Below are 13,498 nucleotides of genomic sequence, written 5' to 3'. Positions count from 1 at the left end.
TATATATATATATATATATATATATATATATATATATATATATATATATATAATATATATATATATATATATATATATATATATATATATATATATATATATATATATCAGGCTGGGGTTTGCACACTAATGCTCCCTAGCTTGAGCTATCCTTCACACACCACAGGATAAAATATTGAAGGATAGAAAATAAATCACATGTAAGGTGAGATTTATAAAGCATTTAAATAAATCATTAACCACTGTTCATTTTCAATCTATGAGTCTTTTCTTTTTCAATTAACTCATTGTATTATCTCCATATAATATAATTAATGCCCAGGACTGCACTATTAACAAATACAATTTTTTTCATCTATTTAATTTTATTTATTTATGATTTACTCATTACAGAAACTTGACTGAATACTGTGAAACAAGGAATCTCAATATCATTATTCAGTTTAGTGTCAATATATCATGAATTTATCTTTCACTAAAAAAATTATCATTTTTTGGCACAACATAAACATCGCACTAGGCGTAATCTTCCTTTCAATGATAAAAAATAAATACATATGCCACAAGCTTGTTGTACAGTATTAGTCAAAGTTGCTGGAGTAAAAGCTACACAAAAGCATACAATTTAAGCTTCTTCACAGTCTGAAGACAAAACAGCATTCTGTTACATTATAAAATACATTCACATTTACTTCTTAACATTTTGTCCATCAACACACAATTTTCACTTTATTAATTTAACATCAGTTCATATTCAGAGAGGCTTGTTATGCTGTATTAGAAAATATTAATCCAAAGGGATCAAAAGCAGGAAAATTATTTTTTAAGGATTAGGTTTTCTTAGTGATTTCAATGAAAATTCTGCTGCAGAACATCAAGTGCACTGTATTAGGAAAAACTAACAAAATAAAACATGAATATATTTCTTCCAGAAACCTCTGAGACCATAGTTTATATGATTCTCATTCATCATATTATCTTTCTAGAGCAACAATCTTCCTTTTTTTGTTGTAATAAATGAAATTGGTTTTATTTAAAGTTTCACACAGTTTGCAATAGACACAATAAGAGCTGTAACTTGCTTCAACTTCACAAAATAAGTTTGCCATCAGCTGAATCTCATACTGTCCTACAGTATGAAAACAATTCTTATAATGGAGATTAAATACTTTATACTGTAGTGCCTCTGTTTATATGATATGTTTATTTTCATCTAATCTTTAAATCTGAAGAAGAAATAAATCATAAAGTGAATATCTACACAACAACTGTTACTTGTACACTACATTAAGAAAGAAAAAAATATGCATGCTCTTTGTTAATGACTATTAAGACAAGTTGTTAACAATATTCTGCACCTGAAGGTAAAATATCAACAATATAAGATAATTACCTATTAAGTTTGTTATTCTATTTATAAGTATTTATAGCCATAATGCAAAGAACATCTTGGAAATTATAAAAAAAGCAAGGTTTCTTCTTATCCTTTGTTTGATTTTTCAACAACTGTAGCTTAAATGAATCAAAATTGCAAAAAAATTAAACCTGATACCAGATGAATTATCCATCATTCATTAAGTCATAAAACCTCCATCAGGTGGAGTACCTTTTCTGGGGCACATTTCTTTGCTTCATCCTTTCCCCATATGTAACAGATAAATATGTATCATCTGTTCTATAAAAGCAAAACTTTTAACAGCATCCTCCATAGTTTCTAGACCCAAGACCTAAGTGGCAGAGTCTCCCGTACTAAATCCAACAAAATGTGATTCCTGGAATGTTCTGCTTACAAACTCCTCATATAATATGTACCTGAGGCACATTCTTCTTCGTCTTCCATACTTAAACTGTCTACTGGAGTTGATAGGTTTCACACACGAAACTTTTAATAATTGTTAAAATGTAGCTACCAAGCCTCTCTTATTCATACCAATTGTCATTATCATAATTTTGATTAGAGACACTGACAATCCTAATGTCAGGAAAAAAGGATGTGCTCTGTGAACAAACATGTCTTTAAAGCTAGCGCCATATCTCATAATTCACATGCATCATATCTACACCAATTTCTGATTTTAGGTATAACTGTAAGTGTGATTCTAAGCTTCCTCCTATGCACTTTGCCATGTTAAGAATGAGAAGAAAATGTATCTGTTGATACAGACTTTCCTGCATTTAGCAGAATTCCATAATGTCAATATGATAGAAGAAAGGGAATCCACAATGAGATAAACATGATAATAACTGTTATAAAATACAAAGAATGGTATAATAAATTACTATATTATTTCAACAGAGAAACCTAAATTGATAAAAATCTTTTTAGAGAGAGAAATACATACTGCTCAAGATGAAGACAAGAGAATCATCACCAGATAAAATGATTATCACAAGAAATATTCTTCAGTTTCGTCTAATAGAAATGTTATCAAAATATCATGACTTCAGGATTCTAATACAAATCTTATGTTCACTCACATCATTATGACCTCAACACAAAGAGTTGATGAGACATAAAATGTTGCAATTCATTACCTTTTCCATCCCAAAATGAGACAGAGAAAAGTTTTTAATCGTAAATGTAGTTTTATGATTTGTGATTTTTAATCTCAAATACTCATTTTTTCAGTTGTTAAAAGTCCATCCTCTCATCAATAAAGTAGTTATTAGTGTTTGCTAGGAATCATATACAATTTCAAAATTATTTGTAAGACACTGAGTTGAAACCAATAAATCCTTACATACATTAAACATATCATCAGACCCTAATATGCAAGAAAGTTCATCTGACAAAATAACAATCATAACTTGAATTCAGTACCCACATTTCTTTCAAATTTTACTGAGCATCTTCTTTTCACCCTCTTGTTCTCTAGTTTTCCTTTATAGATAACCAACGCCCTACAAACAAGACAGGTATTTTCGCTGAGCTTTTCGTTTAAGACTATGTATGCAAAAGGGCCAGGTCATGTACTATGTTAAGCAATTTATAACAAAACCTAAATTCATTCACACTAACAAAGCTACCATTTCATTCAGGCTATATTACCCTTTTTATCTTTTTTATTTCTTCAAAAATACATGATCTTGCATTGACATACTTAAAAAGCTGTGTGGGTCACTGTATATAAATATCATTAAAAACAACAACTAAGTTTTCTAAGTTAAAGCTCTGTTATTCTGTAAATAATCCATTCGTGGGAAAAAAATTATCCAAGACATACTGAACACAGAAATTCACAAGTCGTGTCAATCTTCCATAATAAAAACATGAGACTACTGCCAAGGTAACTACTTGAATATTGCTCGTCTACCTTAACCACTTCCAGATCAAAAACGTGGAAGTTTCTGGCCATGGCAAGACAAGGAAAATGGTGCTCTTCCTGGGAAAGTAGACGGTTGCATGGCATAATCACAGCTGAGATTTTCCACACTGAAAGAAGAGAATTTTCAGATATTAGTTCATTATTTTCAAATCAATAACCCATTGCAGATGGGGGATAGATTCACTTGCCCATTCTCCAGGATGGGTTTTATTTCAGAGCGAGGCAGGTTCACACAACAGACTTTGACTAATCCTACTTTATTTCAGTCACTCATTGTAAAACTAGAGCCATTTTTGTGTTTTATTTTTTGTGTTTTATTGTATTGAGAGACATTTATGTGTCATATGACAGGCTCTATCAGAGCTGCTGTTGACTAAAATTGTAGTATAGGATCCACATCAGCACATTATTTTCTTTATACTCAGTATGACAGAAGTATTGCTGTTTTATGGGAAGACAAAAAGCTACGTTGTTTTGTTGTATTTATGTGTCATGAATAACTACGAAACATATAACCATTTACAATGAAGATAACATGAAGAGGTAGGGAAGAGGAAGAAAACCTGTGCTTATAGCTGTGAGTGCCTCAGTAAAAGACATCCCTGCTGGCACTAGTGCACATTTTTAGTCACCTTCCTCTTCTCGTTCTGCTTGCATATCCTTCATTGGTGGTACTTTTAGAGCAAGAGGTTGGTAACTTTCTTTGTGCCATCGCTCTATAAAGACCATGGATTAGTGCCATTCAAGGCTCTCTCTCCTTCTGATGCTAGAAGAAAGTGGTGCCATCTAAGTTTTGGATGTTAAGCTTGCTTAATATTACGGTAATTATAATAACTATAACCTTAATAGTCATCATCACTCACTCCTTACTCATAGCACAATAAAATAGTACAGTGATCTAAAATCCCCGAACGTCATGTATGTCATGACACCCGTCACTAGGCCAAAGCTCCTGTGTCATTCATGTCATGACACCCATACACAATGGGTTAATAAAGGATTTAATATTATCCATATCATTACAGAATTTCTATGATATGGGAAAGTTTTCACTCTTTCACTTAATAGTAAATAAAATACAACAGAGACAGATAAATTTGAAGTTATTTATAACATCACATGTATTTGGATGAATTTGTTGTGTTATAATCAAAACAATAAAGAGAAATGAAGGAAAACACAGACAAATTTTGTGTTTTCCTTCTTTTCCCTATGTTGTTTTGTTTACAACACAACATATGCATCCAAATACATGAACATATATCATTTTCCCTGGAGCTTACACAGCTAACAAAAATGTGAAACTCATAAAAGTCAGTGTCTTTTTTCTCCATTCATATAACTGAGTCCGATATCAACCCATTGGATACAGGTGATGTAAAAGTGCTCACTGTAAAAGTATATACTAGAGGCCCAGGTGATGTGATTGTACTGACACAGGTTAATCCTTGTTTTTTACCTATCAGACTGTTATTCTATTATTGTTTTTTTACAATCATACTAAAGTAATAGCTACATATAATGACAGATAAGGGAAATTATCCTCATAATTACTATAATTACCAAAATATATCTATATTAAAATCCCAAACATAGGTGGCACTATTCTCTCCTGGCACCATCATGAAAGAAAGACTTGAATGGCACCCATCATCTGTCTCTACCAAGCACTAAGTTCAGAGAGTGATGACACACAGCAAGAGGCTGACCTCCGGTTCTAACATACTGGTGTTGAAGGATGTGAAGGCAGAAAGAGAAGAGGAAGGTAAACCAAACCACGTGCAGTGGCTGCAACGTCCCCCAAAGCCAGTTGTACTTGGTTGTAAGCATAGGCCGCCTTCATTCTTTTCTTTAGGATGATTATTTATTTTTTTATTTATTAATTTTTTTTTTACAAAAGTTTACCCTCCCATAAAACTGTATTTAATACTTCTGTTAGACTGAGTGTTCAGATCATAATGACCTGATACAGACTCTATACTACAATTTTAATTAATTACAATATTGAGAAAACTAGATGGTACATGTCTCAAAATATAATAAAACACAAAAGCTGACCAACACAATAAAGATTCTAGTATCATAAAAAGTGAATGAAAGAGAGCCTGACAGCCCTTGAATATCACATTATACCCACTCCTACTGAAATTAAATCTGTCTTGTGTTCCGAGTAGGTGGCACTGGCGTCTGTTCAGTGGTCAAAACAAGAAAATAGATGCCCCATATCCAACAGGTTAAGATTTGGCAGGTGTAACAATGGTGGGCACTGAATAACTCTCAGCAATTTCTCTTGATTTTTAGAACACAAAAATCTCATAAATGCAACATTATACTGCCAAAGAGATAATGGAAATGTGTGAATTTAATAAAAGAAATACTTCCTCTAAAAATAATAAGCTTCACTTCAGCTACACTTTTAGTCATTTTCTCTATAAACAGAGAACACAGCAACCACTTTCAATGACTTCAGTATTTCAATTACAAGTCAGAAAATATTATCTTATCTATTTCCATTAACCTAATAAGGCCAGGAATGCATGGACACATGTAATTTCCATAGTGGGTTGTTTTCTATTCTAAGGTGTGCAATTCTCATCTATATTACTAATGATAACTCCATGGTGACCAAGCACATGTGGAATCATATCCACATGAAAAAAAAATAACAAAAGAAAATCACAGTGCACACAGCCTCATTAGGTTATGTGTGTTCCTCTCTTGACACTTACCTCAACATAAACATGATTCCTCTGGCTCCCCTTCTGGTGGTGTCACTTTGAAAGAATCTTTGTTCATTGTCTCAAGCTCCTTCCGGGACCGATTGGAGTCACTAAGTTGTCTTGCTATTTCAGCAAACATTTCTTCAACTCCGGCACCAGTTTTACAAGAAGTCTTGAAGATGCCAGATATGAGATTGTGACACTGTTCACTGCAAAATAAAAAACAATATTTGCACTTGCAGTTCAAGAATATTACAGTTGTAATTTTTTTTTTATCTATTGAAAGATAGTACATGACAGGCATGTAGATTGTAGAAAGTACAGAAAAACTTGCAATTGTGTCATAGCCCCTTCAAAAAATAATCAAAACAAGAAGTTAGTGTGATGACAGAAAAAATAATAACCATTCAATAACACTTCCCATCTCCAATATTTCTGTCTCCAATGTACTCAGACTTTTCTATTCATTATTCTCTCTGCATTTATCATTTCACACTCAATTTTCCTATTCTCATTCTACATCCCACCTTGGAACCCTACATAATTTCTAAAACTGATCTCTAAACATTAATAATTCCGACGGGTCCAAATCATCTCGGCTTTAACCCTAATTCAAATTCTTTCTTAATCGCAAGAGCTACGCTTCTCGGGATTCCCGCCGCCGCCGCGGCGCGCCGCTCGCTGCGGCTCCTCCCGCGCCCCGGGCTAGACAAAGTAACGCGTCCCCGTCGTGTAGCCCAAAAACCACTAGACGTGTTATCTTGTCATCCGTCGTTAACGGGTTAATAACATCATCCACTATCAACCTTCATTACTCTGAATCCTTAATTTACCTCAAACAATAATCCTAAACCAGATATAAACCTCACATTCATGCCTTTTACTCTATTTCTAACTCAATGGTTTCTCAAAATTTTTCAATTTTCCATAATAATCTTTCATCAACTAACATGCTCTAGATTCCTAGGCACTCACTTTACCTCCAATGGTCCCTTGCTTTACTTATATTTTTACTTTTTCTTTCCTATACCAATAATTATTTGTAAACATATTCTAAGCAACTCTTATTTCATTCCAGACAAAATCTCTTGTAGATTCACATTCAAAAAAAGTGCAGCTGAAGCTATTTAGCCTCTATACTTGTAATTTGCTTTTTAAATTCCTGTTTTGTAGTTCCAAAACTGAATGACTAAACTTGTCTTTAAGCATTCACTTCTGTTTGCTCTCTAACAAATAGCATACTCAAACCAGAGTTCATCTTGCACTAAAAACATAAAAATTAAAAGTGCCATATACATTTAAAACTCAAAAAATATACATGTATACTCACCAAAAGTTCTCCATGTCTGCATCTGTGACTTGGATTTGACTCTTTAAATCATACTTGTTTCCACAGAGGAATATCTTTGCATTCTCAGCATATGTTACAATATCTAAGAGGTGCTGTGACAAGATGTTGAAGGAGTCTGGGTTATCCAGGGCAAAGACAAGAATAGCTCCCTCTGCAAACTTGTAGTATGAAGATGTTATACTTGCTACTCTCTCCATGCCACCAGTGTCCCACAGTTGGAGCTGAAAATGAAAATGATAGTTGAATAAAAAATGCAAAAATAATAATTGTATGTTGAAGAAATGAAAATTCACATTTCAAAATCCATCTCATATATATATATTTCTTTCCTTTTAAATAAATCAGGGCTTCTTACATGCCCTTTCCCTCTCTATGTCATTCTCTTTCTCTAACCCCGTCAAAGAAATCATCTGTCCCGTTTCTCCTGTGACCACCAGTTTAAATGACCAGACAACTCTGTCAATCATGTCTCCCCTACCTGCAAAAAACTGCCAGCTCTCTAGCAAACTAGTCTGATATAATCATGAGCACTGAGAGTGGCAGAGAGACTAGAATCCCAAACAGTACTACACTCGCAGACATCTGTAGGGGAATAATGGCTAAGTCACTGACAAACATTTGTTTTGTATCTGAACTTATGACTTCACCCTCAAATCATCAACTAATCCAAATGTTATTATGATGCAAGTGGACTCATAAATGCAAACTTCCATTAAATAATACCATATTAAGATTACACTTCTATTAAAAAGTACATTCTTCAACAAAACAGTTAAGCACAATGTGTGTTGTCTCTGAATATATTTACACTTTTAGAGATGCTTAACCCATCTTGGACTGGGGCCCGAGCGAGCTAACTGGCCATCAAGACAGAATATTTCTGACAAGTTAGAGGGACAGGGAAAATGTTTTCTCCATGCTCCCAGAGGCACAGACTTGTCTGTAAATTATTTTCCCTTAAAACCATTACAAAGAAAGGGTGTAAGCTGATTATGGAAAGCTGTAGCTCTGAAACTAGCACTGTGACAGTCATAAAATATGACACCTGTGAGCATGCTTCAACAGTGAGCAGTATCAATATCACATAATGTACACAATGGCGCCTAACTGGAGCTGTCATGCATGTCATTGCACCCATCCCCAATGAGGCTTGTGCCTCTTCCTGGAAATTACTCACACACCACTGCTCAAAAGGAATTACTTCTCCTGGTTATCTATGAGCTAACTTTATTACAACCTTCCCCAAAAATGCCTTTAGAAATTGAAAATTTAATTATAGTAATTTTTTACTGTGATGGGAAAAAAAATAGAATATGCATATTGGTTGCTTAACCCATTCGTGCCGGATGACGTGATGACATGTTTTGTGGATTTTACGTCAGACGCCGGTGCGAGTGGGCAGCCCAGGCTCATGGCTTGTGCGCCCGAGAATCTCAAGGCGTTAGGCTTATGCATTCGAAAACCCCGGCATTACGACCATTCAAAGCCAGAATCGCCCCGGCGTGAATGGGTTAATTATACTTCCTCTTAAAGATCCTCCGTGGTAATCACATCAATTTACTGGTAAACAATGTTTTATTCCCCTGAGTAAGAAAAAATGATTTACTTTTGATGGTATTTTTGCAAATAGCTGGAAGAAGACCATTACTTGTGACTTACAGTGACTTATCAATAATTTGAACTATATTTGTAAGATTTATAAAGAAATTAAGAAAACTCTGGAAAAATCTGCTACAAAAACTTCATTATCAAGCTGCTGTTTTCATAAATGAAATCCAATTCAATTTAGGGTTTTGGTATGTTCAATTTTGAATAGCAAGTCTGTATATAAAATATATCAGGGATTATAACAATATGTCTGATCCACCCACTCCACCCCATCATAAGTGATAATCACACCAATTTCGATGAATTGTTCTCCTATGTAGGAATAATTTATTTGCTTTTGGTACTGCCTAAGCATTAGATATGGGCTTGGAATTTCTCATGATTTATCAATAATCTAAACTAAACATTAGAACAAACTGAGTATTTACATTTACCTGTTTATATGCAATATATATGCGATTTCAAAGTTATCATATTTTTATATAACCTTTGCATCAAGGCCTCCCTCAATCACTATCTATCTTTATTTAAATCTAAGCAATGGTGTAATTGTACAAAATTGAATAGTTTGCTGTGATAGGCTGCAGGTTCCTCTGTATTCACTCCAGCACTCTGGCAAGATTGACTGCTCCTGTAGAGCTAACCCCACTCCTGACAAATAACAGTGAAAGTGTTTAAACTTTGAATTACTTTTATCCAATCCTAATTCTACAACATTGGAAACTGCTCTTGTCTGACATTTTTTTCCAGTTTTTTTTTTTTTTTGCTAATCCAAAAAAAATCATAATGTAAAGTAAGAAAGGGTGGGCCAATTCTTTAATCAAAAATAATTGTTTGGTAATAGTTTCATAATTTTACCATAATCTGAAAACAAATTAAATTTCCTCTAAAAGCACACTCTATATTCATGAGGCGGCCAAGAGGTGTCAGGAAAAGCAAAGCAAAATGAGTTTTAAAAATTGGAAATTGCAAGACAAGGCCTGATACCAAGGATCCCTTAAAAAATAGATAAAAAATAATGAAGATAATAATAAAAGATGATAATAATGATAAAAGTAATAATAATAACAATAAAAACAAAAATATTTCTTGTAATTTTGGGGGTTATACGTTTATTTATTTATTTTTTTTTTATTCAAATCTATTTTTCTTCCTAATCTGGAAACAAAAATAAAATCTTGAACGCAATGGCACAGGTGGCTGCACTAATAACACCACCTACTTTATATTAAGGATACCCACTCAAGATAAAAATTTAAAGTGGACACAATAGTCTATTTTTCCTAGTCTTTGATTCTGGACAAGCAGATTAATTTATCATTAATTTACCATCTCCACTGCCCAATATCTACTTTAATAAATAATATTAGTGTCCTGCCTCACACTGACTGGACAGAAAACCAACCCAATCTACTCTTAGCATGCCTTATATTTCAATATTTCAAAAGCAGAGATTAAACTTTTGCACACATTATAAAGCGATGTTAAACCCTGTTATTTTTGTTCTATTCATGACTACAATATCTTTCTAACTATCAATCGAATGAGTGCAATTTTTAGAAATATATCTTATCCTCTAAAACTTTTTACAAATGTTTTGAACTCAATAAGTTTGCCAATTTCAAAATCACAAAACTGTTTTTGACCCCATAAAAGGTTCAATTTTCCATACTAAAAGTATATCTACATATGATGTTTTCTTAAATATCATCTAACTACTTCTAAAAAATCTTGCATGCCACAAAATATGGTACCAAGCTCTATCCTGAGCAAATTTCTCAATACATTTTATGTTAAAATGCTTGCTTGCTTCTATTCTATTTGTTACAAGCATTTATAAATATAACTATTAAAACATCTTCAAACTTTTGGGTATAAGCCTAGTCACAATTAAATAAGTTACATTCTACTAGGTCACAGACATCAGTTCTTCATTTATTTACTTTCTTAAAAAAATCTGCTATTTCTTTCTATTTATTTATAATGATTGCAATTCATGGCCACCAATTCAATACCTGCTCACCTACAGACCTGGCTATTGCAATTCTGGCCAGCTTCCTGGAAGCTGCAGGCTTCATGTCAAAACAAATAAATAAAATATAAGGGTGTGGTATTAGTTGACTAGATGTGCTGACAAATCTATGGGGGAAAAATCATTAATTAATTTGTACATAAGTGCATGACAGTTAGTATATGCATATTTAGTTTATTATTAAAACATGGATGTATCCAAGTTAAACAAACATTTTCTTATTTTTTACTACTTATCTATGGAATGTGTATGGAATGTTTTGTCAATATGTGAACCCCTGGATGATCTATACATATAAAGCTGTATACTTGCAATATGATTTTACTGGTGCAGATATTAGGTCACTCCTCAGGTGTGAACTGGTTTGTTCATAACTGATGCAAGTCACTCCCATATAGTTATCTTACGGAATTATGGAAATTTCTATTTATTAATAACTGGAACACACATGTATGAGCTATCTCATCATGACCATCAGTGGGTTAACATATCCTTTACAATAAAGCCAGATTTCCATAGCCAGTGCTCTGGAAATTTACAGTACACAGAAAAAATGATGAATAAATAACAATTGTTTCAGAGATACAGCATCCAAGTTGTCCCCTTTTGCTGAGGTACACTCATTCCAAGAAAAAAAATGTCTAACATGCAGGAAAACAAGACCAATAAAAAAGGACTGCTAAGTTTTTTCTCTGTCAATAATACCTGTACATGCTAGGAGTCATCTTTGAGATATAGCCTAGATTTTAGTTTTTACTTAAGTAAAAACTAAAACCAAGATTTAGAATAATAAAAAAAAAAAAAAAAAAAACATAATCCCTTAAAAAGGCTATAACTTTCTTCTAGCTATTGTAGTTATTGTATAGGTTCTAAATACATAAGTCTTCCATTACTTCAAAGATTAAAAGCTAGAAATGCATCATTATTTTAATATACTCTATCATTGTTATGTTATGTATGTTATACACTCTATCATTCTTTAACCCATTGGTCGTGGTTTTAATAAAATATGTATGCAGTAGGATGGCGGGTTTACATTGTCTGGCACAGTGCCATCTGCAGCTACAGCCGACTCTGCCTTGGCAGCAAATCATGCCATCCGCTGCTAATATGTTAATCTGTACTTTTTGAATAGATGTTTCTTTCTTTTCAACTTCATATATTGTTACATGAATGTTCCTTAAATTTTCCTTTGAGTTGAGAATTAACTCATTTCTGAGACAGACAAAACTTCACAAGTGACAAATCTGTATAGATACCTGCTTCCAGCCGTAATAAACTGATTATCATGAAATTCATGTTCATTACATGAATAAGAAAATTATATCTACAAAATCTAAAGCAGATTAACTGACAAAAGATATTTTATTGTAACAACATTAGTCAGGGCTCAGAAAATGTCAATGTGTATTATGTAAAATTAAATTGACAGCTAAGTTTACTAATCATTTACAAATTAACATAGTATTTTACTGTGACAGTCTTATAAAAGTAGGGCAATATGTAAAACAATAAATCATATCTATCTGCTGCTACTGTAAAATAAACTTTCTGTTGCATTTAAAGTGTATCTAAAAAATATATATTCATTAACCCATTCGCAACAGAGCGTATATTTGCCTAATGCTGGCCAGCAAGATAGCATGCGCTGTACCTTCCTGCCGGGAGATTTCTCGGCAGGAAGGATTTTCACCCACCCAATAATGAGGGTGAGAGAGAGATAGTGTATTTTTTTTGACAGGTCAAGAAAAATATGTATATACAAATGTAATTACAATGCACACATATAAGTATAACTATGTAGAATGCATGAGTGCATGGGTGCATGTGTGTGTGTGTGTGTGTGTGTGTGTGTGTGTGTGTGTGTGTGTGTGTGTGTGTGTGTGTGTGTGTGTGTGTGTGTGTGTGTGTGTGTGTGTGTGTGTGTGTGTGTGTGTGTGTGTGTGTGTGTGTGTGTGTGTGTGTGTGTGTGTGTGTGTGTGTGTGTGTGTGTGTGTGAGTGAATAAAGTTGAGAGAAAATAATATATATTTTTTTTTCTTTAATAAATTTTTTGCTCAAGGGAAGCAAAAAGAGTAAATTATGAAATTTGAAAAAGGGGAGTTAAGTTGTTTGCAATTATGCACTTATTGAAGTTCTTTCTATTTTTTGAGGACCTAATATTTGTGCAGGAAATTCTAAAGAAATACACTTAACCTTCCTGCCTCCTGAAAGATTTCTTCTAGATATGTTGATTTCCTAAATGCAAACTAAGGCAAATTTTCATTAAATTTCAATTGCATAAACAGGCCAAAAGTGTACGTCTTGGATACCCCTAATTTGTGGTAACTAATTTTACCTCATTTGTGTTAGATAAAATGTGAAACAATATCTATCACTGTAAAACAATCTTATAAGAGTGAAATATCAATTGAAAAAAGAACATAGACTTTTCAATACATTGCACTCAAATGATGATTGTT

At 33.2% G+C, this 13,498-nt stretch overlaps 1 protein-coding gene across 2 annotated transcripts in view; it reads right to left on the bottom strand.

Moving 5' to 3' along the window:
* Positions 1–345: 345 nt before the first annotated feature.
* RabX6 (RAS oncogene family member RabX6) overlaps positions 346–13,498 on the bottom strand; it is a 26,100-nt gene continuing 12,947 nt past the window's right edge. For both annotated transcript variants that reach the window (XM_043001316.2, XM_043001315.2), the window contains 3 exons: positions 7,377–7,618; positions 6,056–6,255; positions 346–3,433 (listed from right to left, as the gene is read on the bottom strand). In XM_043001316.2, the coding sequence (XP_042857250.1) occupies positions 6,057–6,255; positions 7,377–7,618 (441 nt within the window). In that variant the 3' untranslated portion in view covers positions 346–3,433; position 6,056. The remainder of the gene's footprint in view (positions 3,434–6,055; positions 6,256–7,376; positions 7,619–13,498) is intronic.

This window comes from Penaeus japonicus, unplaced genomic scaffold (genome assembly GCF_977035675.1).
Source record: "Penaeus japonicus unplaced genomic scaffold, GWHDUDI00000001_assembly GWHDUDI00000031, whole genome shotgun sequence".
Classification (NCBI taxonomy): domain Eukaryota; kingdom Metazoa; phylum Arthropoda; class Malacostraca; order Decapoda; family Penaeidae; genus Penaeus; species Penaeus japonicus.
The sequence above is the reverse complement of the archived record's forward strand: the minus strand, read 5'-3'. Positions and strand labels throughout refer to the sequence as shown.